This window comes from Protopterus annectens, chromosome 3.part0 (genome assembly GCF_019279795.1).
Source record: "Protopterus annectens isolate FY-2018-M chromosome 3.part0, PAN1.0, whole genome shotgun sequence".
Classification (NCBI taxonomy): Eukaryota; Metazoa; Chordata; order Ceratodontiformes; family Protopteridae; genus Protopterus; species Protopterus annectens.
In genome coordinates, this window is record NC_056731.1 from 1,122,150,037 (window position 1) to 1,122,174,196 (window position 24,160).

Here is a 24,160-nt window from a genome sequence, read left to right on the forward strand (position 1 = left end):
TAAGGTCCGTACAGCTAGATCTATTATGGTCCCTGGGATCATTTGCCTAGTGTTGTTCCTATGTTACTATATTTTGCCATTTTCACACATAACCAATAGGGTGCATCCTGCATCCCTCTGTAGAGCAGCAGTGAACTGACTCAGTTCAAAATGGTATCTAATTGTATAACAGCTCACCATCTGTTTGGTATCTACATTTCCACATAACTTCTGTCACACTTTAAACTTACATAGGAGTATCATCTTTTTAGTCATAACAGGCCAACAGGAAAAAAAAATACACAGCCATTCACTCATCTTTGGTGGGCCCTGCCTGTGGATGAGCTGATTTCAGCACAGGCAAAGAAGTGCAGAATTAAACAGTGAGGAAGAGACATCAATGTAAATGGGGCCAAGTGCTGTACAACCAGTACTAAATACTTAGCACATGAGCATTGAAGCAATAATCCACCACTATATGTGGAGATATACGATTTACACATGGTTAGTGCGGTTTGATCATGAGCGTGAAACCGGAGTGATTAAATAATGTCAACCATGGGTAAATCCTGAAATACCCACACCAAGGAGTGGATTATTACTATTATACAATGACATTATGTAAGAAATAAATTGCTTACCGTTCTTAAATAATGTCTTTGTATAATGGCACTTCATTCTTCATCCTTTCTGTCTTCTGTAGACTGACAAACCGTGCATGCATATGGGGCTTGCATTCCCATGCCTATGCAGTATATAACTGCAGTGCCACAGAAGCAAGAGAGATAACAGGATCACCGTTGCTGCTTTTTGAACGGATTTTATGAGGGATAGTGCCAAAATACAAGGACAATTGGGTGCATTTCTGTTTCTCTAGTTTTTTCAGAATGTACCTGATTTTTCTCATATTTTGCTCTGTCCCATAGCATTTGCTAATAGAAAGTCTGGCCTCTCAGTGGTACTTCGGTGGCCTGATTTTTGCTACTGGTATATGCTCGATTTACAACAGGCATACTGTCAATCAGCATGCTTGTTTTTGAATAGCGGTGAACTGTTATTGTATAATTAAAAATGTCTATGCAATGAATTGTTGCATTAAACCTGGTTGTTGTTGTTATGCACAGATACTACATTAATGGACAGTTTAAGCTAACAATTTTGTACTTCTGAGTCTCAAACTTCTAGCTACACAGTTTGCCTCTTGAAGCTAAATGAAAACCTATTTTCTATGTTGGTACACTTTAGTCATACTCATTTACTATGGGTGAGCCCTATTTGATAGGTGGGACACCAAAGAAAAGATATAAACAGAATGGCTTTTTACATTGTATTAGCAGTAATTCACATATGAATTGTTTCTGGCATTGTACAATTACATACTGGTTGAACTATCACTTTTAAGGCAAATACCTAAACAGCAGTGGCTTGCCACAAAATGATAGATTGCTATCTGAGTGCTCCAGTCTCAGGAAGAAGATAAAAGCCCCTTATAAGACAGCAGCATTGCTTACATTTTCATCCTGAGTGTGCTTTTAGATGAAACCACCACAGACTAGTTAGTTGTTATCCTAAACATCACTCAGGAATATTAATCTCTGAACTACTTCTGGAGTTTTAATTATAATTGCAATACGGTGCTTAAAAAGTCATGATATTCTGCACTATTCTGCATGAACAGCACCATCTGTTGGTAAAGAAATATGTTGTTGCAAAAATGTGAGCACACAAAAAATGTACACGAGATAATTTAAAGCAAAAATATACCATGATTTAAACCAAGGTTAAAATCAAGTGAAATTTCTGATCTTAATACATGCCACTGGTTTAAAAAGGGCACCCTATAACGTTAGCAGATTGTGATAGTAAACCTCTTATCTCTGCATCTAATTAGTTTCAACTACTTACATTAAAGTCTGGTGGGTATCCTCCGACATAGAAAACAACACTGTTAGGATCTAGATCTAAGAGAGTATTTTCATAGTTGGAAACTTCTGATAGGATTTCTGGAGCAATAGGTGTACTGGAAGTAGATTTTCGAACATACGTTAGCACTGCATGTTGGTAAATCCTACAGTAAGGAAAACAAAAGGCATGAAAAAGTTAATTTTCACTTATAATAAAGAGCATTAAAATATTTTAGAGGAACTGGTGTAAGAGCTGACCAGGTGTTACCTTTCAAATTTAACATGATCCAACACAGATTCTCTATAATCTGAAGTTGTAACTGGAGCTTTGACAACAATTTCTTTCTCAGTACCACCAAGATTATAAACACTGATGAGGGAACCTTCTCGAATAGCCATACCTATGTAGTCTTTGGAAGCCTGAAATTGGAAAATGGGAAAAGAGCATTAATGGATATCAATCCAAAACTGCAGAGAGGGACACAAGACCTTGTCAGTACAGAACATTTACCTGTAGGCTACCAGTAAGAAAACAATACTTTGAGGCTATGGCAGATACTTCTGGCTCCCAGTAGCTATCAGAACAGACACATCACAGTCAATATATTTGGTCAGCCTTATTAACATTAAGAAAACTAAATCCATCATGCCTCTCTGTATGCTGGTGGCTATACTGCACAAATTCCAGAGTAAAAAAACATACTAAGAAAGTACTGCAGGATTTCTAAATCCTAAACTAACACTAAAACATAACGTGTGGCAGGAAATACCGCAAAGTGATGTACTGTGGAAGTGCTGCTTTGTATGCAGGTGTACACTTGCACAGCATATGTCCAAGGTGGCCCAGGGCACTAAAAGTTAGACAGAAGTGGTGGAGTGGAAATTAAGCTCCATATCATGGTGCCACTATTTAAATATGTTAGATAATTTCTTTTTTTAATGGCATTGTATAACAACAATATGTTCTATTTGTCTGTTTTAATGCAAGTTTACTGATGGTTGTCTTAAAACCACAATCCTGCACTTCTCACACATGGACATCACACATATGATACTTAACACACTAGCTGACCTACTAGGCATGCAAAACATTGACGTCATTAGACTTTCTATTATTCATGACATGGAAATATATTACTGCCTCTTTTAATGTTTATGAAAGAAACAATGGGTACAAGTAGTCAAGCTGTTTACAATCAATTGTCCTTTTTGAGAATACTTGGGCACTAATTGTAGTAGTAACAATACGGTAATGTATTACTGTACTTTATTGAGAATATTTGATGCTTAACATTCAACAGGATGTAGGATGATATTATTTACAGAGCTGCAATTCTGCAAATGCTTCACAGGGAAGAGGCAGATACTGAAAAAATGTCGTGCCCATCGTCCAAGCCTCAGTGAATGTACATTTGAGAAAATAACCGTTTTGCTTCTGCCAATTTCTCTCTAAGTACGACTTGGTTTTGTAGCAGGACAAAGAGTCCAACTTTTGGGTACAGCACTGTTTAAAAAAGCTGTCTTGCACTCATGCAACTTGCAAACTATTTTCTCAAGAATGAGCACCCAAACTTGGTACACCCTACTCACAGACTGACTCAAAGCCATATCACTGTACTCGGTATCCTACAGACTGCTAAGAGGGGACCAGTGTCTGGCATACAAGGCATCCTTTGAAACATTACTGATGGGTTTACTGCACATTAGCAAGTCAAATAGCATCTAAAATACTCAGTCTAGGGATATATAAAATAAAGTTCATAAATGATAGAAGCGTTTATGAATTTTATATTGTTTCTTAGCTATTGCTAATGGAACAATGAGACAAGAAGTGATTTAACTCTACAGGATTTGTATTGCATTTTGTGGGAGAATAATGGTGCAATAAGATACCGTACTACTCTTTAAAAAGCAAAGGCACATCAGAAACCTACTTTCTATTATACTCCTACATTTGAGGCCTAGGCCAAACTGGAGTAAATTTGGCATTTTAACAACACTTGGGGATATAAGACAACCCCATACAGGTTTTTTTTTTCAAGGAAATAACAACCATGGAGTAGTTTGCCTCTTGAAATCTGCTAAAAAGTACTTCAAAGAACCTGCTCTCGGAATACCAATAAATTAATCCTGAAGACCAACAGGCATAGGGAGAGCATTGCTGTAATTTTTGCATTGTTTAAAAACAGTTTTACAAATGTATAGTTTCATAAACTGCATCAAATTCTGAAAAATAAAACAAAATGCTGTCACGTTTTTTATCAAAATATAAAAATCTTGATAGTTTTACAAAACAAGCATCACAGTTTATGAGAATACTATAGAAAACCATGACATCTGGAATTGTATATTGTTCTACTATATATTATACCCTTAGGGTCTTATATGTATATTTTAATGCATTGTGCACCTATGCAGTTAATATGAAACAGACAGTTTCTGCTCTGCCTGTCACTTTAATGCACTGTATCGATCTTAAAATACATTACATTTTGCTGTCCTGACTCAGCAGCTGTGAAATATTACAACTGCAGTACTCTCATCAAATGTATTTTTTCTTTTTATGTATGCATACTCTGTATTAGGTGCATGACAACTCATGTGTACTCGCTCTATAAACCATAAACTTGTCATACGTGTGAAAATGCAAATAAACATATATTGATTTTGACATGTATTTTGTTTCTTTATAGTGCAAGTTTTAGAAACTGTATGTTTTAACTATTAGGCTTATGGCCAGTTTCACAGTAAAGGTAATTTACAGATATATGCAGCAATTTTACTGCCTTGTTCCTCCTGCATTTTGTGCATGGATACCATTGGATCACCATTCTATTTTAGGATTATACCAACAAAACAGGTTATACTTACATCCTTACTGCCCAGATACATGACGAAATGTGAAGGATTATCATCACCCCTTGACATAGGCTGGTGGACATACAGTGAAAGAGAGGTATAGGCTTTCAGGTCATCCAGGTCACTTGGAGGACGAACCTCAACACCAGATCTTCCATTAAATTTCATGGGCACAGTAACCTGTTCAAAAAAAAAAAAAACATCTGTATCCATATAGTTTCAGACTACTGTTAATAATATTTGCCAAAGCAGTATAAAATAAAGAAAGGTTGTCAGAAGAAGGACTCCACCAGTAAAATGTTTTCAAAAAGTACAGTGTGCCTACATTTGCTACTACGACTGACCAATGAGTTATCATGATTAATGGCTGTGGCACTGCATCAATATCTGATACATAAAAACATCATTATAATTAATAAAATGCAGGCATAACGTATAATGGATAGATGGGTGGTGATACCGGCTTCAACATACTACTATTACTACCACTACTTCAAATAGGGGTAGTTACCTCCACAAAGAGGTCAGTCACCAGTGGCATCCCCCACTGATCTGTTCTGGGACTTCTCCTGTTTGGCATCTACATTTTTGAAGTTAAAGCCAATACCAAAGGGCTCTGGCTGACTAAGTTTACATATGACTGAAACCTAGGAGCAGTCAGTGAATTCCCAAATGATTTTGCCATCCTGCAGGAAGGTTTGACAGAAATAAACAGGTGGCATCAAAATCACAGACAGAGAGTATATGCCAAAAATGCATTATTGTACCCTTTAGGGATTAATCTACCCCAGGGAAATACCACATTGACAATATACCGCTAAGATTTGACCCCGTTGTTTGGGATTTGGTTACTTGTGTGGACAGTGACCTAACATTTGACCAACATGTGTCTATTGTTGTAAGAAAGTTCATCTTTAGTGGACGGCTTATAATCAAAGGGAATCTGTCTAGATCTAGGGATATCATTGTCCCCCTTTACTCAGTCCTCATTGCACAAATCATTGAATATAATGCCCCCTTTGGCATGTATCTGTCCAAATACATGCAACAACTGGAATAACTACAGAGATACCTTTCTAATAGTATTCAAGGCCTAAACAGCATGTCTTATATGGACCGACTCAAAGCCCTATCACTATACTCTGTATCTTACAGATTGCTAAGAGGTGACCTGTGTCTGGCATAAAAGGCATCCTCCAGCCCATTACTGATGGATTTACTGCACATCAGTAGGTCAAATGGCATCAGAAATACCCAGTCTAGGGATCTAAACCTTGAATGCAACATCAACAGAATGGTTTGCAGGGACAGGTTTATCTCACAGAGGATACCACTGCTGTGGGACCGACTCTCCATCCACATAAAACAAAGTTCATCCCTATCCATATTCAAGCACAACTTAGATCTAGGGATGGGAAACAGAAAATTTATCCCAGAACTGCTCCCTGTACTACTAAAGGACTGAGGTAGCTCCTAAATCCTTTATCCCATGCATGGGTCCCCTCAAATTATTTGTGGTATGATCCCAGTTATTCTCATTAGGGGTAATGTATAATTATCGACCATGGATGGGTAAAGCCAATCCATAACCTAATGGGGTAGGTTATTTCAAGCACAAAAAGGGAAATTGGATAGGCTTAAAATGGCCTCCAAGGGCAGCTAGCCTAGTACCTACCTATGAACCTTTGAACCTATAAAAGTATTACTCAAAATGCTACTAGGTAAACTAATCTCAAGAGCAAAGCCTGAGAGTTCAGGTTACCAAGAATCTTCAAGAGTAACCCATTCTAAAGAATACCTCTGTTTTTGGGTTAGAGTTACAGCTATTCACATTATACACGACATCCACTGCTCTAACACCTTTGAACATTTTTGACGGTTGTTCCTGTTAACATCCAAGCATATTTTTCATTTCTCACATGCTGGAAAGTAAAACTGAATTGTTGAAATTGTTTTGTGATAGACTTGGCTGCTTCAGTAAATACACATGAACACAAATGTGCATTTTGAAGTCTTAGGAATGGTACTCATGCAGACAGGTGTGATTAGAAGCGCTAGTACATTCACCTGTATGAAAAGTTCAATAACAGTTGTGAAAGAACTTGTTTTAGGTTGGCATGTCTTGAAGTGCAGGCCCTTCTAAACTGATTATATTGCACTAATTATACATGTGGTGCAGTGTAATTACATTTATTACACAGCTAGTACAGTATAATTATTAGATTATCAATCAGATATGTGACGCTCAAAGGCAATATTCTCAGAAGGAAAATAGCCACATTTTTGGCTAAGTGCACAGGTAAGCTGACTAGACAAATGAACCTTTTCAACCACAAACAAAGGCATAAGGTGAGACAAATAAAAAATTTACAAAGAGGATAAGAAGACCAAAGCATTATTTTTAGGCATAACTCACTAAAACTGAAACATCAACATTTTTTTATACATAACACATAATACATAACAAGCTAATAACCAAAGTATGTTACGAGTAATCAAGTAAGAAAACATCCAGTATTTAGGTTAAAGAGAAAACAACTTAATGCACAATACTGCAGGACTGATTCTAACAGGCTTATTGATTAATTACTGGGTCATCTTGATAAATTAATACGTTAACGTTTGGCTGCTTGATTTCACAGTGACACTGCAAATTGGGCACAGCCAATAAGGTTTTTATTCTAGAATACAAAGCGTGTCTTAGTGTCAAAGCCCACTGAGGTGAAACAGGTTTGACAATTCTTAATTCTGTAAGGCAGTACTCTTTACAATACAGGAAAATCTGAAAGCTAAAGACAGGTAATGCCCTTGTAATGAAAAACAATAAACAGGCATGCCCTGTGCACTACATGTAATTTCAGATATTCATCACCAGCTTATATAATTGGCTTGTTTACTGGCCAGGTTGGCTAGTCTACCTTGGATCTTTTTCCAGCCGCAGTCTGGTACTTTTACTAAAACAGTGCAGTAAAGGTTAATGCTATTATTTACCTTACTATGTTTTTAGTTCTGCAACTGTATGGTATTAGAACATCTCCTTAATGACTTTTGGTGAAGCACACCAAAACAGTAAATCTCATTCTTAATGTGCATTTTCTTTGTCATATGTATAATATACTAAATGTAGAGAATTGGTGGTGGTGCTGCGGTAGCGTTGTCGCCTCACAGTAAGATGTTGTCCTGTTCGATTCTCAGCTAAAGTGTCTTCTATTGGGAGACATGCGTGAATGGGCGTACCTTCATTGAAGGTTGTACGTCAGGGCTGGCAACTCGGTACGTAAAAATCTGCTGCCAATCATTAGCGGACCGGAGTTCCACTGTGGTAACCCCTAACCGGGAAAAGCCGAAAGATACAACAACTAAATGTAGAGAATTCACTGTAACACAGAATTTGCTGAAACACAAAGACTGGCAGCACACTTCTGAGGTCATAGCCAAGACAGCAAGTATGTTTACGTTACCTTTACCTGCACATTTGTTTAAAGGTTCAATAAATGTGTCTATGAGGATTTACAGTAGAAAGCCTATTCAACCATGTAGTATGTTAACAAGCATGCAAATTTGGGGTCTGCACTGCGATGATTGATTGATCATGCCTGCAGTGCTAGCTGTATGAGCTGTCTTGTCAAATTCAAGACAACAACACTTGAAGAGCAGTCCACATACTGTTTTTGCTTTTAGGTAAATTAATTAAGGCAGTGAATTTGCTGCTTTAACTCTGCAATTAAGCACATAGAATGTGAGAAAGTTATTTCAGCTGAATGTTTGTTTGTGTCTTTCCGCTTTTCCTGGTTAGGGGTCGCCACAGCGGAACTCCGGTCCGCTAATTATTGGCAGTAGAGTTTTATGTGCTGGCTTGCCGGGCCTAACGCACAACCTTCAACCTAGGAATGCCCGTTCACGCATAAGAAATGCAAAAAAATGTTTTTTTCAACTGAAAAGATTTTCTTACATTTAGGTTTTTTTTTTCTGATTCACAGCAGTGGGTAACTGTAATCCAGTTTGCCAGCAGCCAGGAATGTGGCACTAAATTAACTGACTGCAAGTAGGTATTAATGAGTTAAAGGCTGTTGAGAAAATATACATTTCTAGGCAGTTCTGCTTAGCCAGCAAAGCACTGCTAATGATGGCCATGGCATATCTGACCTTGGACTGACTAAATCACATTCTTGGATGAAGAATTTCTTATGGAAATCTCTATGCAGCTGGACAGCAGAATTAAGAACAACCCCACCTTATTAACCTTGAAACACCAACTAAAAAACACTGTCAAGCAGGTATTGCATAATTTTAATTTTATTTAATAACTTACTTCAAATAGTTCTTTGACTTTTATCAGTTTTATCCATATTTACTAAAGATTACCCCTTGTCTAGAATAGGCTTTTTCATTCATGAGAAGAAAGGCTAATTCCTACCCTATGCAAATGTAACTTGGACCAATGGATGGGAAATCTCAAATCTAATCCTGGTTTGGCACCTACGTCCCTAATGGAAAAGGGCAGAATGTGAATGTTTGATATGTACAAGTCTATATCATAACCATAAAATTCCTTGGGGTACTGACAAGCCAGCAATATTTTGGTAAATTTGTGGTAAGCCTGGCTAGGCTTAAAATGGCTTCTGGGCTGATAGCCTGGTAACCTCCCATGAAGTTATGAACCTATGATATTACTCAGGATTTGTACTTAATGTGTCATGCTTTTTTAAACTTTAATTCTGTTAACTGACTGATACACCTAACATTTAATGTAATTTCAAATGCGTGGAACATAACATCCCTTCAGTTACATTTTTAACATTTTAAGACTTTATGAACATGCTACAGAATTATCCGGAATTGTCAGCTTATGGTATACTTATCATCCACTGTTTTAAAACACTGATCAATACAGTTATATGGCGGCAGCATTTTGCCGTATCATGTAGGGAAAATCCTGTCCCTGAAATCCACAAATGTTATTTTACCACATGCTGTAATTGGGCCTGTTTTTACACATTAAATTTGGTTTGTTAGCCATATCTACACATTAAATTTTGATTGTGAGTCATATCTTACCTTGTCAGCTGCATCCCGAGCCTGCTGTATAAGTTCTCTTATGCGATTAACATTTTCTGAGATGTTACTCAGTGGCATTAGTTGCTGTTGTGTGCTATTAAGCTTTCTTAGCAGGTCTGGGATGGTACTGGTCAATTTCTTCACTGTTAATGCAAAAAAAAGCTTGTTTAGGCATTCAGATTACAGCAGTTTCACCAGCCTAATCAAATGCATGCATGCAAATATATGAAGCTCCCTTTCAGCAGATTACCTGAACTGTCAGCCTCAGAAATCAGTTTGTTATATTCTGCAGTACTGCCACTTCCAACCCTAAGTTTTATTTCATTAAGTTCATCTTTGATTGGCTGTAGTTTGTTCATAACGCCATCTGTTACGTCATTCGCGCTTCCAACTGTCCTGTTTGCTGCAGTAATTTTGTCAGCTATGTCATCTGTAAAGGAATATATATTTATTTTTGTTTATAGTGTCAGTAATGTAGTATTATACAGTGTTAGGACACAGAAAACTCAGATTCAAAAGTACAAATGACTAAGGTGAGTCATGTGAGTGCTGGAAAAACTGCAATGTCCACCACAAGTAGACCTGGTCTCTGATCACAATACAAATACAGTTTTACTGCCAAAACATCCCTTCACCAGCACATTACAAAAGTGAACCAATCATCACTACAAAACTGGCAGCAAGCTTCTGCTGAAACATTTAAGCAACTTATCAGAACCCCGCAGAACTAAAAAAATTGTCATCATACTATACAACTTAATTGTCCATTTATAAAAAACATTTAAACAAGTCATAAAGTACAATTATACAATGACCCCCCCATTACTATTCCAAAATCAAAGACTTATACTAATGGAAAAAAGTTGCACCCGTACTTTTTCCATTAGTATAAGTTTTTTTTTTTTTTTTTTGCAGCAACAGAGAATGCAAGATCTCAGTTGCTTTTTAGAAACTGTCTCCCTATGTTAAAGGAGTTTAACATAGAGAGACAGCTTTAAAAAAAGTAAAGGAGATCTTCCTTTCTCTGTTGTTTTTTTTAAAGCTGTCTCGCTATGCTAAACTCCTTTAGCATAGCGAGACACTTTGTAAAAAGCAACGGAGATCTTGCTTTCTCTGTTGCTTCCACCCACAGCTCTGATGTACTGCGTAAGCATACGCATGCACAGTATATCAGAACTGCTGCAGAATACCAGACAGCTGCAGAAGGGCAGCACAAAGGCATTATACAATGCCATTATTTAAGAAAAGTAAGTATTTGTTTCCTTAAATAATGTCATTGTATAATAGCAATAACCCACTTCTGGGTGTGGGTAATGCTGGATTTATCCACGGTTGTCTTTGTTTGGCCACTCGGGCTTTGCCCTCGTGACCAAATCACACCAACCGTCAGTAAATCCAGCATTACCCACACCCAGGTGTGGGTTATTGCTTAAGTAGCTACAGACACAATGATTTCAAGCCAGCTCAGTCTCTGATTAATACTACAGTATGAAAGGCAAAGCACTTCAGTTGGTGTCTGCATGTGTTGTTTGTAAACAGATGACCCAGCTCAAACAGATAAGCAGACATACATGTTCACAATAATCAGACGTTTACAAATGCTAAGGAAAATTTTTTGAAACAATTCCATTGTTTAATAACCAATAATCTTTTTCTAACCATGTCGGCTGGCAAAATTTGTTACAGGCTCATAGGTAAATACTAGGCTATCAGTCTGTAGACTATTACAAGCCTAACCAATAGCCAAAGGTCAGAATCAAACCTTGTATCTTGTATTTGTAAGGTAAAGACTTCAACCGTTAAGCCAGCCCCCTGTCATTTTCTTAGGCTTTCCTGTTGTGAGTACATTACACTGATAGTGGTTACATACTCAATCATTTATGTTCAGTTGTTAACAGTGTAGACTAAAATGTCTCAGATATCAGCATTTAATCAATGAAAACTACAAACAGTTGAAGGTGGATAAAGGCTGCTTGGTGCACTCATTTCCCGGTAATAAGATCACAAGATCATAGGAACTACAGGGCAAGTAAGTAGGAAAACCAAGCAGGCCTTGCCAAACAGCACCCTGAAGATGTAATTTCACTTACAGGACAACAAAACATTTCGGGCTCGGGGTGAAGATGAATTCGCTCATACAGTCATATCAAGGACAAGATAGTGTTACTCTGCTTAACATGAAAGGACAATCTGTTTCTGAGATTGGGCATTCATCTGAATGGATAAAAGTCTATTTATTACTTTATTCATTTATTTTTTTTTCATTTGTTTTGCACCTCTTGGGAGAATTCGTGTACATGTCTGGTCTATGCATTCTGGAATTCTGTTACTGTATTTTACTGATCTGTTCATAACAGCCATTACCCTTTCTATGAAATGATACGTCTTCATGTCTCCTGAACGGCATCTACATTGTAATGATTAAACTGATTGACTGCTCTCTTCTTTTGACTAGGGTGCCCATCTGGGCATTGCCCATTTTCAGTGGAGGCGTAAGTTGGAAGGTTCCACAACGAGTTAGAAATCAACCTAGCTTACATATTTGTAACATTATCCAATGACAGAATGCCAAAAAATATGACTTTTTGTAAGAATAGATTATGGTCAGGTCTCTGATTGAAAGCATGTTATTATGGGTTTCAGAAATGGATTCAAGAACATCTTCTTAACAGCAGTGTGTATCAGCTTTGAATTGGTTTTATGCCTCTCAGCTATTCCTGATTTTCAGTGATGCTGCTGACTTTGGGTCAGAACTTTACTCTTTTACTATAGTTCGTGGGCAAGATTACATAGACATTACACAGGGAAAGAATACTGTAACTTGGTCTAAACCATGAAAACACATCTGATGACAGTGTCAGACCATGCAACTATACAAATTATGTTTTGTAAGCAAGTAAAGGTATACTGTGATAAATATTGGCATTTCCCTGTATTTTTGATATATAAAACTTTAACTGACATATTATTAGATTTAAACCTATGTAGTAAAGAGCCTACCAAGGACTGGGATCCTTGTAAACTAAATATTAAAAATGTCACAAGCAGGTATCGAGAGGGTTTTAAAAAGTAAGGGAATTACAGAAGCAATATGAATTAACATAGAGCAATGGTTTTAATACAACTATTATTTGATAATAAACCCTGGGCAACCAAAAGGTTGAGAAGCCAATAACTACAATCAGGAGCTATTAGAATGATAGGGTAGAAGCAGACTCAGGAAAAATTATGAATGAAATGGTGAATTAGTATACTCTACACTTCATAAAGAAGACATCAAAGGCAGAAAGTAATAAACACAAGAAATGGGAACATATTGGATGAAATCACAGCTTCCCCAGTTAACAAGAGTTAAAAGAGGGGTATTAACATTAAAAATAAGGGAAACTGAAATTAACCAGTAAAAGTGTATATCCAAGGTGCAAGAACCAGAAGGAATAATCCAGTTACCATCCAAAATCGACTTTATTGTAGAAAAAAATCACAGCAGATAAAAACATTAACGCCTTAATGAATTAACCACAGCGTTTTCGTCTTGTTGCATAGACTTCCTCAGATAAAATGCCATACATTCATGCCATACATTCAAATCCCTTATTTATACTCAGATGAAATGGATTGTAAATCAATTAACTAATAAAAAGCAATTGATTAGAACTTTTAAAGCCACATTCCTATAGGTATTAAAAGGAGAAGAAACATTTAATAATAAAATGCATGTTTTTGTTTTACATTGTAAAAACAATCTGAATAAATACCTTAATGCAGTTAAAAAATATATATATGTTTCTTAAAATCCAAAATATTAAAATCCTTTAGTTATGAAATGTTTTGTAATTCATAGGAAAAAAAACATATTTTAAACACATAAACCATCAATTAAAAGAAGTTTATACTCTTACATAAGGTTCTAAAACAAAGAATAATGCCATCTGGTGGCCAATTTTATTAAAAAAAATATGCATATGTTTTCCTAATTTCTTCAAAGTTTAGCAGCTCTTAATTTTAAGAGCGGTTTAATAGATACAAAATCATTCAGACCCGGTGTATAGTCTGCCCGTAGTGTTACTTGCCACCACAATTCCCTATATTCCAGGGTGTCTTCCCATGGACCGCCTCTAATATTATTTTTAACACTTTCTAATACCAGGAAACCAAATGTGGCACATTTACATTCTTTGGTATGTTTAAATAGTGCATTTGTTTCTTTGCCTATTGATATTTCGTAAATGTGCTCATATATCCTCTTTTTCAACTTCCTTTCGGATTTACCCACATAAAAAGAGGCACATATCCATTTCATCTGAGTATAAATAAGGGATTTGAATGTATGGCATTTTATCTGAGGAAGTCTATGCAACAAGACGAAAATGCTGTAGTTAATTCATTAAGGCGTTAATGTTTTTATCTGCTGTGATTTTTTTCTACAATAAAGTCGATTTTGGATGGTAACTGGATTATTCCTTCTGGTTCTTGCACCTTGGATATACACTTTTACTGGTTGATTTGGGTGCAATATCCACTTTTGAATTTGGAAACTGAAATTAAAAAAGTAGAGATAAAGCAGAATATAATGAAAAACTCTGGTAGTGATTGACTTCCAGTAGTCATATGGAAAAGGAAGGAGCATGAGATAGTAAAAGCCTAGCTAGTACTTTTTAAAAATATATATTTTTTTCTGGCTAGGGATGCACCCTTCACTTAGAAAGAAGTAGAGGAATATTATAAGGTCATGCAACTCAGATTAATGCATTTTATTCAGGTTATGTAATATCTGCTCAAATGGAAGCACATGACAGAAGTAGCTCTCAATGAGGTAACATCAAATGTGGGCATTTGGGCAGATCTGAGAATATTACATAAACAGCAATGTGTACAACCTTAGATACATAAAAGTAGTACTCAAGTCTTTATGCTAAAGGAAGTTAAGACCCTGGAAAAATAGAAAAATTCCAATAAATTATGCTATATGTAGTAATAAGAAAACTACACAAGAGAATATCATGAGCATTTAGAAAAGAAAGAACTAGAACTGAACTTTTGGGAGCAGATGATAAAAGGAGATGACGTAATAAGATGGGATGACGCTACTTAAACTTTGGGGTTAGTGGATTCATATTAACTTGTTTATATACAGGTCTAATGTTAGAGTGCAAAAAAAGATATGTGGAGGTTAGATGGCAATTCTGTTAAACCACAAATAGCAGGTTTTGTAATTGAGACCAGAGCAAAAATGGCAGATCGGATAAGATTAATAAGTACAGCAAATAAATTAATATTAGGTCTGAAAAGACAGTACAGTAAACAGTTAAAAAGACCAAGGAGTGAATGTTTAAATAACAATGTTACAAATGATCAGTGGAGGGAAATAGGTCTTAATTCCTGACATGCAACTAAATCAAGGAAATGTAGAATTTTTCAGTGAAATAGGCTCATAGGGTCATAGGTTGGTACTAGGCTATCAGCCCTAGGGCCTATACAAGCCTAGCCATAACAATTCCCTGGCTATTTCTTCCCACACTATTTACTTCCCTGGACCCCTGTCTAGCAGGGCGACTGACGTGATCCCCAGGGTGAATTTCCTTTCTCCCATCCAATCGTCAAGGTTCCTTTTGAAGAGGACCAAAGAGGCGCTCTGCTTGACATGTAAGGGCAATCTATTCCAGAGTCTGGGGAGTCTCTGGGTCAGGAACCTATCCCTCCGGCATGTTTTGTTTATTGTGATGACAAGGTTTAGATCCCTGGAGCATGTGGCTCTGAGGGATTGGGATTTCTTTAAGTGTAGCATGTCCAACAGCTCTGGGTTTGACATGGCCTTGTATGTTAAGCAAAGATCACCTCTGAGTAGACGATATGCGACAGAGTATAGCTGGAGTTTTTTAAGGCGGTCAGCGTAGGGCATCTGCTTTAGGCCTGTGATTCTTTTAGTGAGGTATTTCTGTGGCCTTTCCAGTTGTTGCAGATGTCTTGAGAGGTACATATCAAATGTTTGCATAAATATTTCTATATCTCTTCTAGACTTGAAAAAATATTTCCACAGACATGAGGCATATGTTGGAGGTGTGATGGTTCAGAAAAAGCTACAACTAGAAAATGGAAAACCATAAACAAATCATCAATAGGAGATATGAAAGAGATGATTGTAGAGATTAAATAAATGGAATTGAGAAATATCAGAGATCAGAAATGGAACTCCATATTAAAAAATGGGCTGCCTGGGATGCTGTATTGGAAATTGAATAGAAACTGACTAGGAACAAAATATCTTGGATGTATATTTAGTAAAGTGGACTCCAATATAGGGGATGAAGTCATTGTTCTAAATGTTAAGATTTGTAATGTAGTGAAAATAAAACAATGTTGCATCTTTCGGCTTATCCCGGTTAGGGGTCGCCACAGCTGAACTCCGGTCCGCTAATGTTTGGTAGTGGATTTTTACGTGCCGAGTTACCAGCCCTGACGCACAACCTTCAACGAAGGCACGCCCATTCATGCATGCCTCCACACAGAAGATGCTCTAACTAAGAATCGAACGGAATAACGTCTTGCTGTGAGGCGACAATGCTACCGCAGCACCACTACCGCCACTAATTTACTTCATCTCAAATTATGTCGTAAAAAGTTAATTTGCATGTTAAATTATTTTTGTTTAAGGAGCACTGCTAAATCAAACTTAATCTTGTGGCAATGCAGTACCAGTATTCAGAAAATAATGCTGATACTGTATTTGCAATCACAGATAAAGTGTTGAACTGAAGCACTTTGTGTGTGGTAAGTGTAGCAGACCACTTGTTATGTTTATAATAAGCCGTTCCCCACAGTTTCATAACAGAAAGAAGTATTGTTTCCCCTAGTACTCCAGTTTGAATGGACCTTTTTTACTCTCCTAAATGTGGAGAGAAAGTACACTAGGGGCTGGATAACATTGCCATGCCATTACAGAGATGGACTCCACTAGAAACCCTTTCAGCATGTGACAACATTTGGCATGAGTCCATCTCTGTAATGGCATTTGATTACATTCGAGTGAAAGGCTACCGAAGGTTATTTTTCTGAACAGTGAACTTCAGAGGGACTTTGAAGCTTTATGGAACAGGCTTTGCAAAAATAAGCTGTCCATCAAGATACATCCACACGTGCGCACATACACACAGACACACGCATGCACACACACACACAAACACACAATGATGATACACTATCTTCTTCAAGGATGACGCCACATTACCAGCAGAAAATGATTGATTTTAACAAGTGGCTTAGCTTCTGGTGTCAATCCAAGTGGGTACAATATCTGACAGCCTGGGAGGACTTGGTTGACAGACCACACTGTTTTGCCATGGATGGGCTACACTTATCCCCTCTAAGCTTTTGAATATTGGCAAAGACCTTTTTCACCCCCATAGTGCCTTTTTTAGGCAATGTCAAACTGATAAACCTACTGACTTAACTGCACCTATGAAGGAATATTTGAAGGTGGTACTGCTCAATGGTAGATGTCTTAATAAGAAAAGACTTCCTCTCCCTGGAGAGTCTAGACATCTGTGCAGTAACAAGGACATGGAGCAGTCAGTCCATTCTCCTACCAGGGTACAAACATCCTTAATCCTGTACTCACAAACACGGAGGGGGCAATATTCCTCACCCAATGTAATGTCTTTGCTCATCAGTTCTGACCATTAGCCAGTATTATTTGAAATAAAAATTAAATCCTGTGATCCAGAGAAACCAAAAACTTTAGGAGCTATTCTACGGCTAACTTCCAGTCACCCCAAACCCAGTGAAGACTATAGCATATGCTGAGCTATTTACAAAATCTCTGTACAGCCATACTGATAGCTGTATAGATCAAGCTGTCTGTGGCACTTGTATTAAGAATAAGACAAACTCAAAAGACAAGACACCTTGGTGGAATCACATTATCAAAAGGTTATAAAACAAATTAAAAAAGAAATCTTGGCCAAGCATAGGAGAAACAAAGCCACAGATACTAAAAGTGCCCTGACCAATCTAAACAGGCAACTAAGAGGGTAATTAATACTTCAAAGGCTAACTTTATAGAAAAAATAGCTTCTCAGGCAAAGGACAATGACAAAGCTTTCTACAGCTATGTCCATAACCTCAGGGGAAATACACAACAATGCACAGAACTTATTGTAAATGGAATCACCCACACTGAACCAGATAAATATAAAGGAAAAGTACAAAACAAGCAATTTATTGATGACCCAAAAAAAGTTTTATAGAGAATTGGGAAACATGGTAAAAGGAATTGAAAGACCACCAAAAAAAAAAAAATAGATACATTTTAGAGAAATATTTATGAAGATCCTGTGGGATGTAACAAAGATGCTAAATAGATAGAAGAAGTAAAAGAAAGAAAGAAAGAATAAGAAGTTCAAATGTACAGGACATGAAATGGGATGAAGTAACAGCCAGAGAGATTGAAACAAAATTAAGGAAGGCCTCTAATTGGAAAACCCCAGGCCCAGATGCAGTAACTAACTTCTGGCTAAATGTATTAACATCTCTGCACAAAGATTTAGCCATGAATAAGAACTACTTATATGTGCACCACGAACAGACATCAGCCTGGCTAACAACAGGAAAAACAATGCTCCTACTTAAGAGTTAACCTGCAAGCTACCCTAAAAACTACAGACTGATAACTTGCCTTCAGTGACGTATAAACTAATTACTGGAATTGATGCAGACGGAATTTATAGTCATTTAGAAGAATCCGCAATTATGGCAATAGAACAAAATGGTAATAACAGAAAGTCATGGAACAAAAGATCACTTGTTGTTAAAGTCATAGTGGAGAACTGTAAAAAAGGAAGAATCTAAGTATGGCATGGATAGACTACAAAAAAGCATTTGACAGTATCCCACATTCATGGATAAAAGAGTGCTTAAAAATATATAAGACACTGATAGACTACATCACAGCAACCATGAAAGAGAGGCAAACCACTTTGCAGTTAAGCCATGATAAAGGACAAATTATTACTCCAGGGTTAAAAATCCAAAGGGGGATATTCCAAGGTGACTGTCTGTCACCGTTGCTCCTTTGCATTGCCCTTAACCCATTAAGCTGTCTGCTTAACAGCTTAGGCCATGGCTATCATTTGGCTCCCAGAAAGCAACAAAGTGCAAAGACTTCTCATCTTCTCTTTGTCAATGATTTAAAACTGTACAACTCATCAGAAATGAAAGCACAACTGCAAGTAGTCAAAACTTTTTCATATGATATAAGAATGTCTTTTGATTTTCACAAATGTGCAAAAGCAACCTTTAAAGCAGGAAAGCTGCAGCACCATGAAAACATCAGTTTGAGGCAAGAATGTGATATAAAAGAATTTGAGCAACAGGGAGTGTATAAATATTTGGGAATTGATGAAGGATCAACAATAAAACATGAGCAAATGTGAATAAAACTCAGTAGGGAATATTTTAAAAGACTTGAATTAATCCTGAAAACAGCATTGACATCTAGGAACAAAGATAAAGCTATAAACCAGTTTGCTCTTCCTGTCCTAACTTACAGTTTTGGAGTGATTTACTGGCCCCAAAGGTGTTGAATAGATTAGACTGAAAACAAGAAGGATGCTTCATGTTCATCAAATGGTTTATAAAAATCAGTGCATACCAAGATTATATATTCCCCGTTCCAAAGGAGGTATGGGCCTCCTTTAACTGATTACATGTATAAATCTGCAATCATGGGACTGCATGCATGTCTGCTGACCTCAGAAGACCCAAACATAGTGAAAGTTTTGAAACATGAGGAGAATAAATCTAAGATGACTTCCCTACTTAGTCTAGCAGAAACATATCGGCGTCAAGCGGGAATGGAAATCAAACCAGAAGTAGATAAAATCAGGCAGCAACTGAATGTGCCAAAAAACAAACGAAAGAATATAAGGTGAAGGATCAGATGAGAAGACAAGAAATGTGGAAAATGCATAAATATAGTTGCAAGTATAGAAAACTCCTGGAACAACCTCAAGTTGATCAGGATCGAATGCAAGAATGGTTAAGAAGAGGCAAATTCAAATCAAAAGATGAAAAGTTAATATTGGCGGCCCAAGATAGTGGACTACAGACACATTGGTTTACAAAGTCCATTGAACATGTGGGAGAAACAGAACTGGAAACAGTTGCACATCTTGTTGCTGGTTGTGACATACTAATGACAGAATGATTGTATACTGAAAGGCGTAATAATGTGGCAAAACTGTTGCACTGGGGATTGTACAAACATTATAATATTGAAGTAGCTGAAAAATACTGAACGTGAGCCACAAAGTATCATAGAAAATGATGAAGTCTACATGACATGGGATCACCCATTACCAACAGTTCAAAATATAGATGCAAGAAAAACAGATATAGTGCTCCATGAAAAGAAGACATAAGTAGCACTGAGCATTGAAATCGTTACACCCAGTGACTACATTGACTTGCATAAAGAGAGACAAAAGTAATAAAATATCAGGATTTCCAGGCAGAAATAAGAGCAGTGTTGAAGAAAGATACCCAGACAGTTCCAATATTAGTAGGAGCAGCAGGTCTTATAAAAAAGAATCTACAATCCTATTTAGATATGTTACCGATACATGTAACTCCATATGAATTGCAGAAGGAGTCATTACTGGGCACACTGCGGGTGCTGCGAAGAGCACTTCTGGCTGACATCAAATATTGAAACAATACTAATTTCATGAACTTTAATCATACTTTGACTTAGGAATGGGCCCCATTCCTGTCATGGTATTAGAAACCCAAACGATTTTTAGAAATTAAAGAGCAAAACCAGATGCCATTGACAACCTTTTGGCTGACAGGTTCAGCTCAAATTCACCCCCACTCCCCCTGTTAGTCCAAAAGAAATACCACACACTACCACCCCCCCCAACCATTACTAGTAAACAGGTCATTAATGCACTTCCCAAGGCCAAAAACACTGCATCGATGTTCCCTGATAACATCCCAGGATGTATAATTTATAGCATGAAACATGACTTCTCTGGTACACTTGCATCACTTTTCATCTGGAGCCCTCAGTCAGGTTTTGTGCCCAAGGAATGGAAGATGGCTACAGTCATTCCCCTGCACAAAGGAGGTCCAACCACTGATTTGGGTAAACCCAAGGCCACAAAGTCTTACTAGACTCATATGTAAGGCAACGGAAAGAATCATCATGGACATGATAAATGATGACATAGGTAACCTGCAAATGGTGGACCCATCACAGTTCGGTTTTGTTAAACGAAGGTCATGCCTATTAAATCTGGTGGACTTTTTTTGAGAGGGTCACCAAAGCACTGGATGAAGGCAAGACTGTGCACACAGCTTGCCTCGACCTGGCCAAGGCGTTTGATACAATACCCCACTCAGGTATTATAGACAAGCTTACTAATTTAGGTATAAACCCTTTTATCACCCAGTGGATAGTCAACCAATTCATTGACAGGACCCAAGATGTCAAAATAGGTGAGGCCACGTCCACCAAGAGGCCAGTCACTAGTGGAGTCCTCCAGGACTCTGTACTGGTCCCTCGCCTTTTTGGCATCTGTTTCTGTGAAATGGAAGCAAATGCTGAAGGTTTAAGGCTGACAAAGTTTGTAGATGATTGCAAGCTGGGGGTTATCATCAACTCCCCTGCTGACACTAGCATTTTTCACGAAGGTCTATCACTGACTAACAAATGGTGTCAAACCCATGGTCTTAAACTCAATGCAAAGAAATGCATAATTGTACCCTTTGGGAAGTCAACTATCCTGGCTAATTACCATGTTGATAATACACCCTGAAGAGTCAACCCAGTGGTCAAGGATCTGGGTACACACATAGGCAGTAGCTCTTACTTTTGACCACCACATGGCCACAGTGGTGAGGAAATCCTTTTATGTTGTATAACTTATAAGTAAGGGCATAGCATCTATGTTCAAAGAGGTCATTATCCCACTGTACTTTGCACTTATCACATCAATCATAGAGTACAATACTCCCTTTGGTATGTACCTGACCATGGATATGTGATAACTAGAGTGAATTCAAAGATTCCTTACAAAAAGAATACAAGGTGTAACAAACCTGTTTTATGTAGAGTGCCTTAACGCCCTTTCTCTGTACTCATTCTCCTATAGATTATTGAGGGGTAATCTATGCCTGGCTTACAAGGCATCCACAAACCCCACACTTATGAATCTCCTACATATTCGTAAGTCAAAGAGTACCAGAAATACAAGGTCTAGGGACATGAATTTGCGATTTAAACAGAACATGCTGGAGAGACAGATACATGTCCCAGAGACTGCCCCTCCTATGGAACAGGCTTCCCATCCATGCAAAGCTGAGTTCATCTATTAGCCTGTTTAAGTGCAACCTAGACCACTGGATGGGGAACAGGAAATTTATACTAAGCCTGGCACCCATGTCCCTTGTGGATAGATTTAGCTTATAAATGCCTGACCGTCAATGTCCTATTTGGATACAGGACATCATTATTCTTTTGGGAAGCCTTGGCTAGGCTTAGAAAGTCCCCGCCAGGTTGTTAGCCTAATAATCTATGAATCTACAAATCTATTTGGCACCCATAGAAAACTAAGCAATATCCCTAATTTCAGAAGTTCAGACCCTCTGAGCATCCCCTTGCAATCACTGCTTAATAGAGATACCTATAAATAATCTTAGATTAAACCCCGTAATTCCACCAACACACAGAAATGCAGCTCAACAAGGTATTAACTCAGCTTAACGTCTGATACAAAATGTCTAACTTGACCACTGAGGCTATGTGAGCCATTGCCATAAAATGTACTCCTCCATTAGATTGGACAGTCATACTGTTAATCATGTGTTGAAGGCAAGGGTTTTCATCCAAACTGCTGTGGTGGCAAAGCATTAAGTTACTTAAAAGTTTCTATCATGTCCTGCCTCTGCTTTCTTTCATCCATATTATATATGTTAAACTTTTTTTTAAGTCTCTCTTTATATAGTTTCTTGTACAGAGTGCATGTATTCCTTTGAAATGTCTCTACGCTGTTTATGTTCTTATATAAGTAAGGCATTCAGAACTGCATATTTACTCCATGAGGGGTACACTACCTATCTTTGTATATAAATGGTGGACATCACAAGTCCCTTATACCTTGTAAAAGCTTGTGCATGGCATTAAAATATAAAGGGTCTCAATTCATGAATCCCTGTGTAATGCTTATGCAGTGGTTGGAAGTACTCACATGTTTCTGCCAGCATCCCTTCCACCTTTCAGTGGTTTGAATTATGTAGCAGTCTCCTTACTTTGGTCATTTCTCATATCATGTAAATGACTGAAGTCTGGCCCCACCAGTATTTCAAAACTACATTAAACAGAAGGCTTCCTCTGCAAGCATACCAAACCAGACATCTGATTTGCCCCATCATTGGTGCATAAGGATACTTCTCAAAAACTAGCTTCTCACCATCATCTAGTAGGGTGGTTCAGCAAACTCCACCTGATATCCTTCACTACACTACCCCCTGCAATATTCCTAAATCCCCCTGAATCTTGCCTCATTTTATTAATGACACACAATAATTTATGTCTTTCTTCTGTTAGGAATTCTTCCTGTGTATCCTGGTATTCAACTAGCCAGCAATTCTTCTTTCTCATATTGCTTGCGTATGTTTAGGCCATCATACATAGCTATCCCAGTTTCCTGTCCTTAGTTGTTTCTCTCCCAACTGTATATCAGTGTCTTCTTTCTTCTTTTCTTGGATTTAATTTTCCCAGGTCCATCATATTACAAGTATCTTCTCTTACTGTCTACACCTTCTTAACCTATTGATCATATTGCATAAGTTTGTGACAACAGTAAGCAGGCAAACAGTTCTTTCCAGTTCTTCTGCAATATCATTTATAGAGAAAATGAAAGGAACTTGTCCCAGCCCTTTTTAAACAGACTAACCATTCATCACTGTGTCAAGCTATCTATACATTCATTTGAAGGGATCACAAAGACAATTTTCCTTAATGCTATGCGACATGGGTACTATCTAATGGCACTACTGTGGGTTCTACTCTGCAAGGCACTGCTAAGGCTCCGAGTTCTAACAGAGTTCCACATTACGAAAAAAAAAATGCTTAAAATATTTTATTCTTAACGTAATGTAAACAGAGGTAGAAAAACCTAGTTGGTGCGTATTAGGAGTGGAAGCAGTTTAGAAACCACTTCATTTAAGAACCAATTGGAATTAACTGAAAAGCACACCAACTCTTCACAAACATACAGACATTAAACAGTTTTTCATACAAAAGTGTTAGACTGGCAAACTGTAAAGAAAGAAGAAAAGTCTTTGACTGCATAAGATCT

At 37.5% G+C, this 24,160-nt stretch overlaps 1 protein-coding gene across 3 annotated transcripts in view; it reads right to left on the reverse strand.

Annotated features, from left to right (window-relative positions):
- Window positions 1–24,160, reverse strand: part of LAMA3 (laminin subunit alpha 3) — a 2,187,360-nt gene that overhangs the window by 177,712 nt on the left and 1,985,488 nt on the right. For all 3 annotated transcript variants that reach the window (XM_044065357.1, XM_044065355.1, XM_044065356.1), the window contains exons 56-60: window positions 10,051–10,230; window positions 9,801–9,943; window positions 4,755–4,922; window positions 2,152–2,303; window positions 1,885–2,047 (exon numbers count right to left, since the gene is read on the reverse strand). In XM_044065357.1, coding sequence (XP_043921292.1) covers window positions 1,885–2,047; window positions 2,152–2,303; window positions 4,755–4,922; window positions 9,801–9,943; window positions 10,051–10,230 — 806 coding nt within the window. The remainder of the gene's footprint in view (window positions 1–1,884; window positions 2,048–2,151; window positions 2,304–4,754; window positions 4,923–9,800; window positions 9,944–10,050; window positions 10,231–24,160) is intronic.